Here is a 20,265-nt window from a genome sequence, read left to right as displayed (position 1 = left end):
CACATTTCACAGCAAACCCTCAGTTACCTCTAGAACAGAAGAACTGCAACATCTGTCTTCTTTTCGTTGCCTTTTCGCTGTGTTTGTGAAGATGGAAGCTTTTGGAAGCAAGAAACATACATTTTAAAGAAGGGAAGGGTTCCAGACAGAAAAATTTATATATATATATATATATATATATATATATATATATATATATATATATATATATATATATATATATATATATGTGTGTGCATTTATAAACAAAATATCAACAATATCTATTAACAATTCAAATTTCGTACATGACGTTTTAGGACAGTTGATTCAGATTAGTTGGTTGTGACAATCTGCAGTCAAATATGTTTGTATGTATAATGGCCACAAAAAAGTATTTACTACTACTGTTCAAGGTTTTTTTCTTAATGCAGGAGGACACATTGAATTAATCAAAACTGACAGTAAAAATGTTCTTTTGAACTTTCTATTTATCAAAAATCCTGTTTAAAATGTATCACACAAATATTACGCAGAAAAACATTGAATATAATAAGGTTTGCCAAGAGCACTAAATGAGCATATTAGAAATTTTATTAATAAAACACTAACAAACATTATATAATGCTTAATAGCTCATTAGTCAATAATAGAAACACGAGATAATGTGCTTGTTAATGTTTAGTAATGAACTTATTAATCATTATTTACTGATTAACAGATCATTATGTCATATGAATTTACAAATATCATTAAGCTTGCAATTCATATGATCATGCACTTCCTGAAACTGTACAAATGATTCAGATGTTATATAATGATTAAAAGCTTTTGTTGATGTATACTTTTGCTGTTATTGAGGTGTAATATGGGCAAGGTTAGGGACAAGTTTGTTAATATGGGTAGGTTTAAGGGTTGATTAAAGGGTTAGTATTTTCTTGAATGACTGATTTGTTTTTTCCTGTTGATGTATGAATTGAGGAACATCCTGTTTAATCATATACTGTACAGTTGTATACTAATATACAGTTGAAGTCAAAAGTTTACAGAATCTGAGGGACTCATATGCAACTATTACAGAAGGTTCAAACGCTCACTGATGCTTCAGAAGGAAATATAATGCATTAAAAGCTGGGGGTGAAAACTTTTTGAATTTGAAGATGTGGGTAAATTTAACTTATTTTGTCTTCTGATCTTTGTCTTTTGTACCTTCTGAAGAAAAATACAATATTTCGGCAAAATAAGAAAAATGTACACATCCTCATTCCATTCAAAAGTTTACACCCCCTGGCTCATAAATGCATGGTTTTTCCTTCTGAAGCATCAGTGAGCATTTGAACCTTCTGTAATAGTTGCATATGAGTCCCTCAGTTGTCCTCAGCGTGAAAAGATGGATCTCAAAATCATACAGTCATTGTTGGAAAGGGTTCAAATACATAAAAATGCTAAAAGATAAATAAAAATGAAAATCTGTGCGACCTGAAGGACTTTTCTGAAGAACAGCGGGAAGTTCAACTGTTCAGGACAAACAAGGGACTCATGAACAATTATCACTTAAAAAAACAGCTGTGGATCATTCAGGTAACAACACAGTATTAAGAATCAAGTGTATGTAAAGGGTCATTTTTATAAATTCAACTATTATTTTGTATGATCCCTCTTATTTTGGTAAAATAATCAAAATTTAACAGATTATGCAAGGTGTATGTAAAGTTTTGACTTCAACCGTATGTGTTAAGGCAATAAAAGCATGTTTTGCACCCAAATTACAATGAGTGTTATGTCTTTAGCAAGCTTTTAGCTAAACCTAACTAACCACCCTTTACACAAACATTGTTACAATTGCTAAAAGTCCAATGTCCATAAACATACTAATGTTTAGTAAATGTTTATAAACATTTACAAATGACGAATAGTCTAAACTTTCGATTGGGTACTGCAAATCATGAATAAATGATTTGTTAAGATGTGTAAATAGGGTTAATTCAGGTCATTTGGGATACATCTTGGCATTGACATGGCGGCTCATAAAGGTACTAATGATTAGTAAATGTTTATAAACATTTAGAAATGATGAACAGTTTCCACTTTAATTGACTACTGCAAAAACATGAATAAATGATTAATTAAGATGCATAAACAGTAGAAAGCTATGCAACAAACGGAGACCAACTATATGACCTCTACAGACTGTGAGTTAATGAATAGTATGTTAACATGAATAGTTTGTGAAGCGCTTAAAATTATTTTTTTTCCCCTCACAACATTTGTAAATGTAGAAAGATCATTAGGTAATATATGAATTGAATTTTTAATGGCATTTGTTAGCATTTAAAGTACATAAGCTTTTTGTGGATTTTTAAAAGTGCATAATTGGAATTGAAAGTTTAATAACATTTGTAAGCATTAACTAATGATATTATATTTGGTAATGATTTATTAATAAAAAAGTTATAAAGCGTTGCAAGTAATAAAAGAGTGTTAATGTACAGTAAGCCAGTCATTATTGCAAAACAAACCCCTTCAGGACAATAAAAGACACCTGCACTTCACATCAGGGTCCTTATCTGTCTTTTGGGGTTTATTTTGCAATAATGGTCAGCTGACTGTTCTTGAGAGTTTAGTGGCTGTTTATGACAAACTACGTGACCCTCTCCAATCCACATATCACGACTGGTCTCTGAGGGACAAATAATAGTGGTGCAAAGGCAAAACAAACTTCATCACCACAAACAGAGAACGAAGGAAAAAGACAGAGGTAAGATCTCTAGTGTGCTGTGCTAACCTCTGAAAAGAGACCACGTTAGCAAGTAAAGGAAGCTCATTATCTCCTTGTCTGGGTGATGGAAGTTGATTTTGAAAAGTGCAAAGAAGGCGGCCTGTAATTTGCCCGTGGCAGGGGCCGGAGGGAAGCTCCGTACGGCGGCATCAGCACAACCTCCCCTGCTTCGTGCTTTAAAGGAAATTCATTAATAACCTCTTTCCTGCCTCCTGAAGAGGGACAACAGATGCTAAATGCACCACCCAACGACCAGAAAGAGCAACTCTGGGCCAGATGTCATCCATCTTCTATCTTCGGCTCTTAAGGCCTTGCCAACTCCTGCTTAGAATAAAATTTATAGAGTTTTCTTCCAAGTAAATACATAACTTGAGTCATGAGAGAAATGTGGGTTCAGCAAAAATCAGACAATAAAAATAGGGTTGTTTTCAATAGCTGCACTCTAAAAAATGCTGGGCTGTTTCAACCTAAATTTAAAATAAATATGGACAAACACAACTGTTGGGTTAAAAATGTTATTCAGAAATGTAACCTTAGGGCTGGGTTTGCTGATGTTTTACTCAAGGTAAATAAAATGCCAAACCAATTCTGCCTGGATGTAGGTATGGCTAATTCTACAAAAATCATTCTGAAACCTGCAAAATAATTAAATGCATTGGGTGTTGTCTATCAATCCATGACAAGCTTGGCTAACATCAAGTGTCATAAGTAAGCTATTGCGTAACACCAGTTAAAAGGCATTAAAAAATTACAAAACTCCATCATGCCTTTGGATGACCAAGCAGTTCTTGAGCTGACAGATGCTTCCAGCCACTAGTTGTGTATATCATTCCCACGGGAAATGTCTCCAGCTGTTCCCTGAGGTGACTGCATCCACTCAGCTGTCATGTGCAATAGCCATCCTACAGATCCTATTGTGAGGGAGTGATTACAATGTGCTGGAATAGCTTGGGAAAAAAAAGAAAAGAGGTGTATTAGGGCAAGTCAGGGTTGAGAGGAATAGCTCACCCAAAAAATAACAAATCATCATTTACTCACTCTTGTTCCAAACCCATGACTTATTTTGCAGAATGTCTGCTTTTCTATACAACATAAAACGATGGGATCCAAACAGGCACGTGCACAGGTAGGGCTCAACCTGTGCAGAGCACATGCCCTTTTTGTAATTACACTCAGAAGTGCCCTTTTTTGGGGGGATTTTTGTCAGTCAAACTTCACAACTCCCCCCCCCTGAGCGCCACGAACTTACATTTCAGCACATCAGTCAGAGTCAAAGAGCAGAAGCAGATGAACGTCTTCGTCTTGTAACGGTAAAATATCTTGTTGTTTGAATAAGTGCAAGTTGTCTTTATGAAATAAACACTAGTATGTCTATAAAGGTTTATATAATGCATCACCACACCGGTGTGATGTTGACGTAATGTGATGTCGTCGTTTTAATGATGGCCAGATTGCACACATTTGCTGGTCAAAAACCCGCGGTGTAACTGCATTTGAGTTTGACACAAAGCAACCGAGTGATCCTTGTCAGCTAGGTAAAATCTAAGAAATTTCTATTTTGATTTTATGGCTATCTGCCGAATGTGCTGATGCATGTATATATTATCTGTATAAAAGTTATTAATACTAATTAAATATAAGAATATTATTGTGTGTTATTTTTTTTTTTGGTGGTGGAGGGGTTGGGTGCCCTTTTTTCAGTTTCAGCACATGCCCCTCAAAAGGTCTGTGCACGGCCCTGGATCCAAGACTGTCAAGCAACAAAATTATTAAATAACATGAGCAGATTCTATTCAACAAGGTGCCTTAAAATGTTATTGATGTCAACAGGGGCGGACTGGGACAAAATTTCAGGGGGGGAAATCTCACACTCATCCAGGCCATCCCAAAAACCCACAACAAATTCTGAAACCATGGACAATAAAAAAGTATAATCCACTGGCTGGTGCCACGCAAAATAATTAAAGATTATCTCTTGAACTTCCATTTACCTTTTTATAAAAATGTAAGTATTACATTAGGACCATGTGCTATTGTTTTATCTTGCCCAAATGTCAAAACTGTTGGCCTACAATAATAGCTACATCTTGATTATATCTTTAGTAAAATCCTAATACTGATTTTTTTTTTTTTTTGCATTATCATGGGTCATGTTTTGTCCTTAGGAAAATTAACCATGGTTTAATTAGGCCTATGGTAAAAGTATGGTAGTAACCGTTTTTTTTTTTTTTGGCATTTTGATTACAATTTGTATAACCAGAGTTTTACTACAAATACCATTTACTACAAATACCAAGTGTAGCAAAACCTTTGTTAATTTGTGGTTACCATAGTTTAACTATAGTAACAATGGTTTTTGGTTTTTAGTGAAAACATGGTTAATTTTTGTAAGGGTTGTATTGTTGTTAGCCTTAGTTCCCTCTAAACGTGTTATAAAACAATGTCAATATTTGTCTGCTAAGTTCCTACTCTTTACAAGTTATGCCATTTTGTTAATTTTTCAGCAAACGGACTGCTATTGATAATATTTGCAAGCAGTTTAACTAAGTAAACAAAACTACAATAGTCTATTTACAGATGTATCTGACCTGTAAATGAAGTACTGAACAGGACAGTTTCGACTCTCTGCTCCACCTGGGCGCTCCATTCTCGAGTCTTGCATTCTTTTGGCGGACGCGCGGATGGCCGGAGCGTGCGCGTGGCGAATTGTCAGTCAAGACAAACCGGATTACGATTTATTAGAGTATTATTATTGAATGGCGAATTTGTAAATAATCACTTTAGTACATTCGGCAGGCAACAGAAACAACAACAACAACAACAATATATATGAAAATAAAATAAAAAAATAAAAAAATGGCAGCGGGCCAAATTGGCTGCCATGCCACCGGGAATTGTCCCGGTTCTCCCGATGGCCAGTCCTGCCCCTGGATGTCAATGAGTCATGAGAATGATGCTTTGATACTATTTGAATTAATAAATGTAGGATTTTCGCGATATGGAAAACGCGGACGGAATGGCGGAATCCAGTCATAAAAATGGAATTTACTGTATAAGGGGCCGTTCACATGTAGTGTCTTTTGCGGGCTCAAGTTCGTTATTTCAAATGTAGACACGCGGCTTGCGCGCGCATAATTCGCATCTCGGCTGTATCCGAAATCGCCCCCTATGGCTGTCCCCTCAAATAGGGCACTATTTGAGGGGACAGCCATTTTAAGTGGTGTTCGAAACCATAGTGGACGTTCTCGAGTGCACTCATTCAATCCCACAATGCACCGCAAAAACTCAACTTTTCAGAATGCCGCAAGCGCACCGCAGGTCATGTGACATGAACCAACCAATCAGCTTCCTCATGTTTTTCCGTTACATTGAAACCTCAGCAGAAACATGGAGGAGCAGCTCCTGGATCAGCTGGTGAAATTCCCCGTGTTTTTTTTACGTTTTTGAAGAATTGGGTGCACCCAAACACTACGGTTATTTTTTCTTTTCTTCTTAAATAAATCTTGTAACAGAGTTACAGCAAGGGTTTTTCGGTGGTGGAAATCCATTACTGAAATTTCCTTTTAATGGAGAGCGCAGCTGATGGCTGCTTAGAAACGGCAGACGCTTCCAGAGCGCAAGCGCCCGAGCGATTTGTTGATAAGGAAGAAAGCGGCGCGCCTAGCGTTTTCCACGCATTTTTAGGCGCAACATGTGAACTGCCCCTAACACGGAATGTCACAGAATTTGCCAGGTCAGTACACTTACATCAAAACACGATATGGACTAGTGTCTGTGAATATTAAGCAGCAAAAATACCATGAATCCTGCTTGTTCTCCGTGTGTCTGTGTGAATAAATGGCGCGGACGCGAGGTTTTATTTACTATGGACCTTTTTCCTGAGTAAACGATGAGCGCCGCCATTACGAATTCTAAGGTCAGATTGAATGCTTTTCTGTTCCGGTTTCCATAGGAACCCATTCAAATAGCGTCCATCTATTTTTAATGTAGCTAACGTACGCTGCTTCGTGTCATCTACACACTCATTAAAGTGAGGCACTGACAAATGACGGTCATTGCGACATTGCCAAGTGAGGGCGCTATGGAGCCATGTGCTTTTTAAAAACATTTTAATAGGTTTAACATTAGTTTATGAGCTCGGAATATACCCTAATTTGACTAGAAACAATGCAGACCGGAAATGCAAAGCATTCTTTCAGTTAAGAGTCGGACTTACTTCCGTGTTCAGGAAAAACGTCTATAAGTTACACATCACATACTGAAGCGCGATGACGCTCGCGTTCTGTTCATCCTCTGCCGCCTTAATATTTGAGTACAGGAACATAAACAATCTCTAGAACTGCTGTGAGAGTCACTTAGTGAGCATTTTACCGTTTCTGTTGAGTAAAACAATCCTCATATCATATACAAACAGAAACCGAATGGTCTTCACAGCAACCAGTCAAAATAAAAGTTCGGTTTAACTTGAGAAACCGTAGTCTCGCGTAGCCAGACCTTCAGACTGACGGCTAAAGGTCTGGAACTCATGGCAGCTTTCATTGGCCAAGGCCCGCCCATAAGACCGTTTGATCGACATGTCAAACAACCAATCACAGTTCGTTTTGTTCAGCGTCACGTTTCTGTGCGTGGAAATGCCCCCACAACAACAGACTGGCATGCAACAAGTCAGTCATTGAAATAACCAGCACTGAAAGATAACGAAGAAGAGGGAGAACAAGCAGTAAGTCAGTAATTTGTTTGCGAACGTCGCAAATGTGTATAACAACAATGGCGTCTGCATAAGCACCTTTTAGCAAAACGCCGAGTAAATCAGTCTGCGCTTTGTTTCCCGGTGGACCGAAATAAACGCGACAGTCGCGTCTCCCGGATATCCGATCAAATTCAGCTAATCAGATGACGACTTCGACATTCCTGAAGTGTTTCCAGTTAAGCGTACCATATGCATCAGACGTTTAGCCAACGTTCCGTGGGCGTGACGTCTGAGGCTGAGACTAGAGAAACAGTGACAGAAATATTACTTAATGTAATTATAGACCTTTTTCCTGAGTAAATGATAAGACCTGAAAACATTTTAATAGGTTTAACATACGATTATCAACTCGGAATATACGATACTTTGACTAGAAACACAGAAGACGGAATAAAGCATTCTTCAGGTTAAGAATCAGGTGTGACTTCCGCGTTCAGGAAAAAGATCTATAGTACTTATAATATTTTTGAGGAAAAATAAATAAATAAATGAAATCGAAAATACTACAAGAATATTTTTATCTGGCGCAAAACCTAGATTCGCTGCGCTATGTTCACAATCAGAAGGCGCACACTGTACATAAAACAGTCGTAAACATGTCTGGAAATTTCTACATAGAGGATGACTTGCAATTTTTTGCCCAGCCTTATTTATTCAACCCAAAATATTCAGCCGATGAACTAAGAGAGATGAACGTTCTACGTCAGAAACAAGCGTTGTGGTACTCTAGTCCAGCGTCGAACACTGACACAGAAGAGAAGAAATTGTTGAATAAAGTCGTTATTTTTTTTTTCCTTTGCATGCAAAGTATTTTTGTAGCTTCATAAAGTTAAGGTTGAACCACAGATGTCACATGAACTATTTTAACAATGTCCTTACTACCTTTCTGGGCCTTGAACGTGTCAGTTGCATTGCTGTCTACGTAGGGTCAGAAAGCTCTTGGATTTCATCAAAAATATCTTAATTTGTGTTCCGAAGATCAACGAAGGTCTTATGAGTTTGAAAGGACATGAGGGTGAGTGACTAATGACAGAATTTTCATTTTTGGGTGAACTATCCCTTTAAAAACTATAATAGTATCTCAATAATAGCCTACTAAATAACACTATTTGTTTTCCTTACACAAACTCTTAAAAATAAAGGTTCTTTATTGGCATCAACTTTCTTTAAAATGATTCTTTTAGGATCTGTTCACTGAAAGGTTCCAGTTCTTCTGTCGTCACTTCAAAAACACCCTTTTGGAACCTTTTTTTTTAAGAGAGTGTAGGCTCCAAAACATCTGGTATATTTGAATTGTACTTTAGGACTGTTCAGTAAGAAAATCAAACAAGAGAATGAGAACACAAGAATCATTTTCTTACAGTTTATTTCCGTTTTATGACACAAAGAGTTGTTCTTTGTCAAGAAACAAACACAGAACGAGTGAACAATTTAACGAACCCCTCCAAAATGTCAGTGAACCACTTAAAACAGGTGTTTTTTTCTTGAAGGGCTGGCAATGTAGTGAGAACAAACTGAACCTTTGTGTGACTATAACAAACACCAATTACAGTACAATGAGCCAGAAACAGTCATGGCAGTGACAGTGATAAAAGTCATGCTGAGTATCAAAAAGTCCACCCAATGCTTAAATGTGTGCTATGACAAACTCTGAAGGACGGCATTCCTGCTGGTGATCTGCCCTGAAGTTAAGGAAAGGCTCTGGAATGCAGCTGTGAATGGATTCTATTACAGCATGTGATGCTTGGCCAAGAACTTGACAGACCTGAAACTTGGGATCCAAGTACTGGCACATTCCAATTTAAAAACCACAAACAAATAGTACAGAACAAAAGTACAGCATAATCTCTTCAATTTGTTAAAAACCAAAAGGATTTTGTTTATTAAACCTCATTTATTAATAGAACTCCAAATAACTTTACATATACCGCACGTATATAAAATTCACCGTATGTATTGCCGTCTACATATGTGTTCTCCAGTGTTAAGGCACGTAACATGTATTCCACATCATATAAAACTGTCTTGTGTATACTAAAGCACTTCAGAACATACAAACGTTGCCACTATGAAAATAAAATAATTTTGGATGCATTACAACACGAGACGAAAATACTGCTCAAATGCTGAACCTGAGCTGTGCAGAAGAAAAACCGAAGGGACAAAGTACATGTGTGCTTCATATTAGCTTCTTTAGGGTTATTTTTTTGTCCTGCTCACACCCAGCTTAATACTGCATCGCCCTCTATAAACACTCGTATGTTATCTAAAAAAACATGAGTTTATGTTTACGAATGACAAGCAAATACAATCGAGATGCTTTCTAATGTAACACCCCTGTTTTTTTTTTTTTTTTTGGTCTGAGCACATTCTGTTCACACCATTCGTTGTGTAATGAGCACAATAGATCTCATAATCCTCCTGGTAGGCTGTTCATAAATCAGCGGTTTTGATAGCGACTGCCCAAATGAGCTCCGAACGAACAGATTGGTGAGGCCTTGAGGTTATGCGAGCACAGCATGACAAATCATCTCATAAAAACTATTTTAGCATCTCTCTAGGGGATTTTATAATACGCCACACCCCTGACATTTGCCGAATCGTGGAATATTTGCTTGCGGAACAAGCGGATAACCGCCCATGTGCTCGTCCGAACCGCTCATTACACATATTACCGCTTCAAAACAACGAGAAGTCACAAAGTCACAGACTAGTCTGTAAATTCCCTTATAGACTGATTAAAATGGAATGTTTTCATGAATGTACACCGGCGTTCCTGAGGGCGAGCGACACACAAAATGCATACAAAACAAGATTCCTGTCATGAAAAAAATAGGACCAGTTTGGGAACAGTAACTTGAGCGTGAGGGCAAAAAGACACTTAAAGAGATCGAGGTCAAAAGTTTACATCCCCCATTCAGAATCTGCAAAATGTTAATTTTAGCAAAATAAGGGGAATGACCTGAATAAAGTATTTCACATAAAATGTTTACATATAGTACACAAGAGAAAATAATAGTTGAATTTATAAAAATGATTCCATTCAAAAGTTTACACCCCCTTGATTCTAAATACTGTGTTTGCACCTAAACTGATTTTTACTGATAGCTGTTCCTACAAATTCTTTGATTTTCCAACATTTTTGTGTATTTGAACCCTTTCCAACAAAGACTATATGATTTTGAGATGCATATTTTCACACTGTGGACGACTGAGGGACTCATATGCAACTATTACAGAAGGTTCAAACGATTGCTGATGCTCCAGAAGAAAAAAAAAAAAAAATCATGCATTAAGAGCCGAGGGGGAGAAAACATTTGAACAGAATGCAGATGTGTGAATTTCTCTTATTTTGCCTAAATATTATATTTTTTCATTTAGTACTGCCCTTCAGAGGTTACAGAAGATAGTTAGATATTTCCCAGAAGACAAATTAAGTTGAATTTACCCTGACCTTAAAATTCCAAAAGTTTTCACCCCCTGCTCTTAATGCATTGTTTTTCCTTCTGAAGCGTCCGTGAGCATTTGAACCTTCTGTAATAGTTGCATACAAGTGCCTCAGTTGTCCTCAGTGTGAAAAGATGGATCTCAAAATCATACAGTCATTGTTGGAAATTTGTGGGACCTGAAGGATTTTTCTAAAGAACAGCAGGCAGTTTAACTGTTCAGGACCAACAAGCGAAACATGAACTATCACTAAACAAAAAACACAGCTGTGGATCATTCAGGTAACAACATGGTATTAAAAATCAAGGTGAAGCAAACCTTTGAACAGGGACATTATTTTCTCCTGTGGACTATATGTAAACAACATCTATGTGAAATATCTTATTCAGGTCAGTACTAAAACAATAACATGCATTATGTATCCCTCTGAAAGGGGAATGTAAACTTTTGACCTCAACTGTAGTTCAGCCAAAATATCAAACCATGTAGTTTTAAACCAATATGACTTCTTCTGTGGAACACCAAAACAATTCGTTGTCATCCATGCAATGAAAAAAAGTCTCTTTCTTTGTGCTCAACAGAAGAAAGTCAAACTTGTTTAGGTCTTACTTTGGCTGAAATATCCTTTTAATAAAAAATAGCAGCCCTGAGCCAATTAAATTGCTATTTGATAAAGCAATCAGGTTACTGAGCAAGCTTACAGTACAAATGTCCAGCAATCACATGCTTCTTGCATCTTTGGTCAAGGATCATATATAGAGTGAACGGCACAAAAACACAATCATAGCAAATAACAGAAGATTCATATATATCAACAGATCAGGCTGTAAAAATGCCAGTAAAGTGGCACATCAGCACGACTTTCAAAGTCAAATCTTAAGGCCACTTCCCAGGATCCTTTGCTGTCAATAAACACGAAGCAGCTTGATGCATCGGCCTCTATGTCTTAAAGCACTCTGCACTATGACTGAACAAGTATGACTATATATAAAAAGGCAAATGTGAAATCCTATCCTGCAGGAATGTGTGTAGAAACAACAGCAGCAGCAAAAAAAACAAATACTTAAACTGGAACCTGCCACAAGCACCATCTGTATATGCATGAAAAGCAAGAAAGTGATAATATTTGGCTCTGGCAAGTTTGTGTTAGACGGTAGATGTCTAAGAGCTTCAATAACAGAGTGTCATGCATAGCCTTTGAACAGCAAAAACATAAAATCAACAAGTGTGCATATCTTGCTCAGCACCAATTAAAGTCGTCAGGGGATCTAGCAACACAAACAACACTTAAAGGCATATTTAAGGAATTTTCGCTAACGCTTTACAAATAGGGTACATAAATCATGCACTAATACTTGAACTAATGGTGAATGAACTCACAGACTAATCAAGAACTAATTAAGCGCTAGCATGAGATGAGATATGACTGGAATCAGAGGGAGTCATGTGAATGGCCACTTTAACTACGCTTGAACGAGTTTAGCTGTACGACAAAGAATTTAAAGTAGCCAAAAAACGCTAATTAGATTTTAAATGGGATTATTCATTGAAAATGATAAAGCGTGATTATCTAATAACGTTCTAAATGAAACAGCAGATGTGAATAAAGTTATTCAGGCATTTAAGTCAGAGGTCGTTTTTTTGCCACTTCACATTCTTTGCTACAGAAAGAATAGAGTTATTGTTATTATAATACAACAAATATGCACTAACATAATGTTATTAATGACTCCTGTCGCACATGATTAGTTCTTGATTAGTCTTTATTAAAAACTAAGTATTAGGTCAGGACTTTTCATGTACGCTTTTGTAAAGTGTGACTCAAATTTCTGTAGCTACTGACATTGAAGGGTACCATGATTTTTAGTACTAAGATGGGGAGTGTAGTGCTATCCGCAGTGTCTAATGCTAGGCTCTTTAAAGTGCGCCAGAATATCCAGGTTCAAATAAACAGATAAAGGAATGTCTCTGGATTGCCTCTGCCTTGAGAAACAAACCTCCTCCACTTTTGAGATGGCTTTTTAAAAAAAATAAAACTAAAAAGTCAGTCATAGACCATCCAGTTTGCATATGCTGGCCACTCTCTGTCTCTCAACAACAACAACAAAAAAAACTTTAATTCTAAACTTTATACATCTAAAATATATATATATATGTAGTACCAACCTATATCTTTATAAAATAATCATGAATATATAATATTTCTTAAAGCTAACGTGCAAATTTGAATCAGCGTAACAGGTAGAAAGCATCATAGAAATGTTGTTTTGTCTGAATGTTCTTGTAGGCAGCTAGTTGACTGGGTGTGACCCACATCCCCGGTCTGTTTCAGTAGGGACTTTTGGTTTGAAAGGTCCTCGTCATCCAGCTTTTGTCCCAAAAAACAACTTCTGGGTGGGGACGTGAGCTGCATAGTCTCAGTTTGAGGAAGCAGCGGAGTGGAGGTGAGCAACCCGACCTGAGAGAGGTCTGTTGGGCTCTGTGGGGCCTCCAACCCTGAGCTCTCTAAAATAGTCCTAGAGCCAGGGGTGTCTTTGGTATACGGCGGAGTGCCTGTGATGGGACTCGAAAGTTCCTTCACGAAGTGTAAGTTTTCAGACAGGGCGCCGTCTGCGCCCTGTGTGCAGGATTGAACTTTTTCCTGCATTTTGAAGTTGAGTGTGATATGGTTATCAGAGTTTTTTGAGCTTAAAGGGGTGTCCCACATCTCCACGCTTTTTGACGGGATGGGGCTGGATATAGCTTTCTCCTTCTGTTTGGTGCTACTTATGTGGGCTTGCTTTACTCTGGGCCTGTAGTCTTTCTGGAAAGGCCTGCAGAGAGGGAAAAATGGGGCGCGGGGGGGAAACAGTGAGCTGAGGGAGCCCAGCTTCATCTGGCTCTGACTCAGGAAGATCCTGCGCATGTCCATTGGCAGTTTGTCCAGTTGTCTTCCCACGTGGACAGGGTTTGGAAATAGAGTTCCCTGACAGGCTCTATAAAAGTATCTGAGACATGAAAACAACAAAAAGTCAGCAAAAAGTAAAACTCCCATGAGCACTGCAGTTACATGGCCACTGACACAAGCCCGAACTCTTAATTTTGCTTTGTTTTTTTGTTTTTTTAATAAATTTGTATTTAATTTTACATTAAAAAAATATTTATCTTAAAATATTTCATAAATATTTATTTTAATTTTGCATTTATTAATTGAAAATATTTACTTGAAGTAAACCCTAAGATTTTAAGTTATTTCAATAATTTCACATTTTTTTTATTTGGAAATTAATTCATTTTATAAATATTTATATTAATTTTTTTGTTATTATTTAATTAATCATTAACTCATGAACTCCCTGCTGTGTCCCACGAACACCATTTTGGGAAATCTGGTTTTAAAATATGAATATATTACTTATTATATTAAATATAAATGTTAGATTTAATATTAATGAACCTACTAAACACATTTTAAAATGCAGTTGATGATTTTATTTTCTTATCAGCCAAACCCTTTCGACAAAATATTTACCTTAAATAATTTTAAGGTAATATTTCAATAATTTCGCATTTTTAAAATTTGGATAAATTTTATTAAAAAATATTTATCTTAAAATATTATATAAATATATATTTTAATTTAGCATCTATTATTTAATTAATTATTAGCTTATTAACTATTTTAAAATGTTTTTTTTTCTTGTCAGCCAAACCCTGATGACAAATAATTTTAAAGTTAATATTTCCCTAATGTCAGGTTCATTAAAAAAAAAAAAAAAAATCTCAATCTCAAAAGTTTTTATAAATATTTTTTAAATTTTGTTTTAAAATATTAATATAATTCCATGTTATATTAATTAAAATGTTATATTTAATATTATTGAACCTACTAAACATATATTTTAAAATGCAGTTTTAATGTTTTTTTCTTGTCAGTCGAACCCTTTTGACAGAAAATATGCATTTATGTAGTTCACATTTGTTTATTTGGCTGCATTTTATTAAAAAAAAGTAGTAAATATTTTATAAATATTTATTTTAATTTAGTATTTTTATTATTTCATCAATTGTTAGCTTATTAATTATAAAAAAATAAATAAAATATTATATTATAAATCTGGGATTCAAAATCTAACTTAACTCTAAAAATAAAGAGAAAATGAAATAAGAAATAGTTTCCTGGATTTTTAAACTGTTGTCATGTTAATAATACAATTCTTTATAATGCTACTAAATTTGGACTCTAAAACATTACTGCACCAAGTCCAACTGATAAAAATCCATCATTTGAATGACAATATGTAATTCAGCATGCAAAATAAATGCTTGGCTCAGTTCATTTAATTCAAATGAAATACTTCCAACAGGGTTTAATGACACTTATATATATACCTGGGAAGAAGAGCGGCAATAGGTGTGACAACACACAGCAGGTAAAACATAGGATCTCCCAGCAGCCTCTGCATGGTCCAATAAGTGTTGGAAGGAGAGAAACAGGTTGGGCAGGAGGCATTGTAGCACAGCGCCACAGTGAAGAAGAGAGCTATACTGAAGCCAATCGACACCCAGTTCATCCACGTCTGTGGAAATAATTACAGACAACCAAGGCAGAGTTAACAAAGAGTTGCTAAACTGTCTGAAGTAGATACTTAATGACTCGAAATGAGAACAAATTTCAAAACGTGTCATACATTATTCAAATGGCATACTTGAACACTGGATCAAAAGAGTTTCTAGTCATTACATAACTCAGTCTTTAATTGTATTTTTTTCTACTGTACATGTCACAATGACAAAACTCGGTGTAAATAAAGTAAAGCTTGTTTTTAATGCTTGTTTAAATATGTCAGCATGAAATTGCGCATGAAAATTGACTTTCGCTTCGAATGCGCACGGGGCGACGACCTTCCGACATGTGCTTTGGTCTCAACATTTCCCTCACCTCAAATGACCTAAACGGCATTTCCTCACTCTCTCCAGTACATGTGTTCATTTTCTCCGGGCAGCACGTGGAACGATGAAGCTGCCAGCCCAACTATTGGAAACGTTTACTCTCTACTTGAGCCATTTACTGTGAAGAACAGCCTCTTTCACACCAGAAGCCATCATCATGTCCGGAAAGACAGTGAGGCTGCCGAGGACATTTTTCACGCACCGAAACTTGTCAGCTGAAAATTTACAGCGCCGGTGTAATGGAAAAAGCTCTAATTCAATTCACGCTCATAAATCTAAAACAGCGACTCACGAAAAGAGGGGAAAATGGAGGAGAATCAGGTACGGGCTGCACACATACATAAACGCAGTTCGCAAGACGCCACAGGACACGCGTCGGCAAAATCAACTATGAGCTTTGGCCACCCTGTGCGTGACGGCTATGTATACGCCACCGTGGTGAGCGAGAGAGACGAGCACAGTGGGCTGGACTGAGGCTGCCTGCATGGGTTGTCAGGCTGATGTATGGCTCCTGATGGCGCAGTATCTCCCGGTTCAAACCAATCATGGAGGCTCCCTGCTTAAATGTCTCTGGCCGTGTCAGCATCATCCTGGTCTTCCTCGCCACAGTGTTCGGCCTCATATTGTACTTGGAGAAAGAAAGGAAAGACTCGCTTTCTCTATCGACTCGTACCCGTGTGTGAGATGGGTTTTTGATTTCGGTAAAGCTAAAGCACTTCATCATTTCCAAATCCTAAACTCTGTCATATGAATCGTACACAAGATGTATATATGCTTGTATATACTGCGACACCCTAACAGATTGTTTTAGAGGAAGTTTAAGCAACAATGACATATGAAGAAAGTGGGTTGGCTACAAAGGTGTTAAAGAAAATAATAAAATACCATAGCAGTAGAAAGTCAGTATCAGGGTTACTGCAGGGCTGCAAAAATCAGTTTTTTTTGCAGTTTAAGATATTTTAAAGACCTAAACCAACAAAATTAAAAGGATAGTTTGCTCAAAAAATGAAAATTCTGTCAATAATGACTTACTCTCATGTTGTTTCAAACCCGTAAGACCTTTGTTCATCTTCGGAACACAAATAAAGATAATTTTGATGAAATCCAAGCTTTCTGACTCTGCATAAACAGCAACGCAACTGACATGTTTAAGGCCCAGAAAGGTAATAAGGATATCGCTAAAATAGTCCACTTTTTGTGCGTGAAGACGATAAAAATAACGTCTGTATTTAGTCTTTGATGCTCGTTCACGAGAGTACAGTTGTGAACGCACGTTGGAGACTGACATGGAAGAGAAGAAATTGTTGAATACAGGTTGTTATTTTTGTTTTCTTTGTGCACAAAAAGTATGCTCGTAACAAAGATTATGGCTGAACAACTGATGTCACATTGACTATTTTAATGATGTCCTTACTACCTTTATAGGCATTGAATGTGTTGTGGTAGTTGCGTTGCTGTCTGTACAGGATCAGAAAGCTCTCAGATTTCATCAAAAATATCTTAATTTGCATTACAAAGATGAGCAAAGGTCTTACAGGTTTGGAACAACATGAGGGTGAGTAATTAATGACAAAAATACATTTTTTAGGTGAACTATCCCTATAATACTGTATGAAAAATAATAATAAAAGGTTTTAAAGGTCTTAAAGATTTTTTTTAATATTAAAAATATTTCTCATTAAGTGAGTGGAAGTTTTAATTATAATTAAAAACTATTATATTGGAAATGTACATCACATTAAAATCATTTTACAGTTGAGATCAAAAGTTTAAACCCCCCTTTCAGAATCTGCAAACTGTTCATTATTTTACCAAAATAGGAGGGATCATACAAAATACAAGTTGATGTTTATTTAGTACTGACCTGAATAAGATATTTCACACAAAAGAGGTTTACATATAGTCCACAAGAAAAAATAACAGTTGAATTCATAAAAATTAACCCGTTCAAAAGTTTACATCCCCTTGATTCTTAATACTATGTTCTTACCTGAATGATCCACAGTTGTGTTTTTTGTTTAATGATAAATATATTTTCCATTTAGTACTGCCCTTCAAAGGCTACAGAAGATAGTTACATGCTTCACTGAAAACAAAATAAGTTAAATTTATCCTGATTTTTAAATAATTAACATTTTGCAGATTCTGAAAGGGGGATATAAACTGTATGTATACTATCAATATAAATATACAAATAAACAACATACGTGTAAAATGTCCTTGAATATTTCTAACTGATAGCATACAAAAATGACTCAAATGATTGACTGAAATGGACATTAATCAGATTAAAATCAGATTCACTACTCTCATCAGCATTTTTGCAAATGATGTTTAGGATAAGTAACAGAATAAGCAGGTTCAACAAGAGACCCACACCAATCTTAACAAGCTTCCATCCATCTTTACACTACAAAAGCAGCACAGACGAACAATGAAGAGTGAGTTTTAGCCACTACATCACATCATCCTATTACATTTTGCATATTATAAAACAAGACTCACCCAGGTTTTGGTTTCGATACCCAAGTGCAGCAAAATGGTAATGAGTGCCAAGGTGGTGATGGGAGTGCCCCACGTAAACAAATCCACATCAGAGTCAACGTAAGCCTGCAAATATATGACATTCACACAAGATCCTACTTTTTAAAGTATTTTCACTTTACATGCACAATGCAAAAAAAACCTAACAAGTAAATTCTTGAAACAAGAAATTTACTTTAAAGCATTAATTAACAAGCCAAAAACAAAAGAAAAAACATGCCAGTGCTAGAGACAAAATGCATAAATTGTGAAGACACAATCTCTTCAAATCAGTCTTAATATCTTGTGGAAGTACGTTTTTCTTATTTGAAGGATTTTTCAACTGTAAATACTGTACTAAAAAGTTCCATTAAGATCAGTTGGCCTCCATCTTAAGGAAGACATATGCGAGCAGCCATGGATTTTGAATGGAAACTTCAGCGAATGCACGGAATGCGAAGTATTCAAATCAAACTTACAAAGTAAGGGACGAAGAAACAGATGAGGCTTTGGTAGAAGGCATCAATCATGTTCATCCAGAACATGTAGGGTTTATATTCCTGTAAAAGAAGTTCAAACAATCAGATCCAGGCACAAACCATTCCACGATTCCAGACTACCATGTTTTATTATAATGTGAATGTCATTAGATGTTTTACTAATGGAGTCATAGAAAGCAAATAAATGGTTTGTGAATAAATCAAAAATAAAGGAAGACCTCTGCAGAGGCATATGGTTAGCAAAGCAGAGGCAACCGCTGCAGTTTAATTATCCCAGGTTGCAAAATTTCAGCACTCTCAAGATGATTAGTGGTTTTTATAAAATGTTTGCTCTTGCTCGTGCTGTTTTCCCCCTCATGAAACTCAGCACAGAATAAAAGACCCATTTTGAAACGGGTCAGCAAAAAACAATCAAAGCAATAACTGTGGCAAGCGCTGCACGGGTAATATACTTCATCTGCTTATAGAGGAACTGCTGATGCTGCAAAGCGCAGACAACTCATGTGTGAATACATGTGGCAAAACGCTGTTCATGGGTTTTTATTTACCATTTACATTACACTTTCAATAGTCTTTTTCGCTCTCAATTATAATTCAATTTACACAGTCCACGGATGGTGTAATTATGTTCTGTCCAATCAGCATTTACCTCTGAGTTTTGTCCATTCATGTAGAGCTGCGGCAACTCCTGCAAGGTTTCTGCTGACACGTCTTTGTCCAGGGTGCCGGTGATGAGCTGAGGGAACGCGGAGAACATCAGGTTGAAGAAGATCAGGTACCACTGATCAACCATGGCTGACCCAGAGAACCCGCAGTAGAACTGATACCAGAAGATGAGGGCAACAAACATCTAGGGTGAGAAAGACAGCACAATAGAAGGTGAGAGAAAGTCAAAAAATATATATACAATAAGGTCTGCAGCTGTTGCCTCATTATAAGTCATATATCTTCATTACGTCCAAGACGTTTCTAGGACCTCCCAAGAATAGATCTTCATTAATCAAAGAGTATATGAAGAAAAGACAACAACGTTTAAGAGCTTCTAGCTGTAAACTATTCACATCATGAAACATCAACCTGCTAAACTGAATGCATTAATACACAGCTCTCTGGAAAATTATACTTGACTGCTGGATTGATCAGAATATTTTTTATAATGGCTGAAGTGAAGGGTATCTGTATGTTTATAATAATAAGTGTAAAATTCATATTTAATCATTAAAATAATAAACAATATTTTAATGCATCAGCATGATCAGTTTAACTTTACATCATCCAGCACTAATCACAATTTATAGAGGAAACATGATATCTATAGAAATTTGGAAAATTTAAAAAATAGGGCGCCCTCCGGT

General features: G+C 36.4%; 1 protein-coding gene across 1 annotated transcript in view; it reads right to left on the bottom strand.

The window, feature by feature from the left end:
* Positions 1-8,857: 8,857 nt before the first annotated feature.
* atp10a (ATPase phospholipid transporting 10A) overlaps positions 8,858-20,265 on the bottom strand; it is a 63,803-nt gene continuing 52,395 nt past the window's right edge. Inside the window, exons 17-21 of the mRNA XM_073851202.1 lie at positions 19,560-19,760; positions 18,890-18,970; positions 18,393-18,497; positions 15,327-15,514; positions 8,858-13,942 (exon numbers count right to left, since the gene is read on the bottom strand). Of these exons, the coding sequence (XP_073707303.1) occupies positions 13,207-13,942; positions 15,327-15,514; positions 18,393-18,497; positions 18,890-18,970; positions 19,560-19,760 (1,311 nt within the window). The 3' untranslated portion in view covers positions 8,858-13,206. The remainder of the gene's footprint in view (positions 13,943-15,326; positions 15,515-18,392; positions 18,498-18,889; positions 18,971-19,559; positions 19,761-20,265) is intronic.

Source organism: Garra rufa, chromosome 12 (assembly GCF_049309525.1).
Source record: "Garra rufa chromosome 12, GarRuf1.0, whole genome shotgun sequence".
Lineage (NCBI taxonomy): Eukaryota > Metazoa > Chordata > Actinopteri > Cypriniformes > Cyprinidae > Garra > Garra rufa.
The sequence above is the reverse complement of the archived record's forward strand: the minus strand, read 5'-3'. Positions and strand labels throughout refer to the sequence as shown.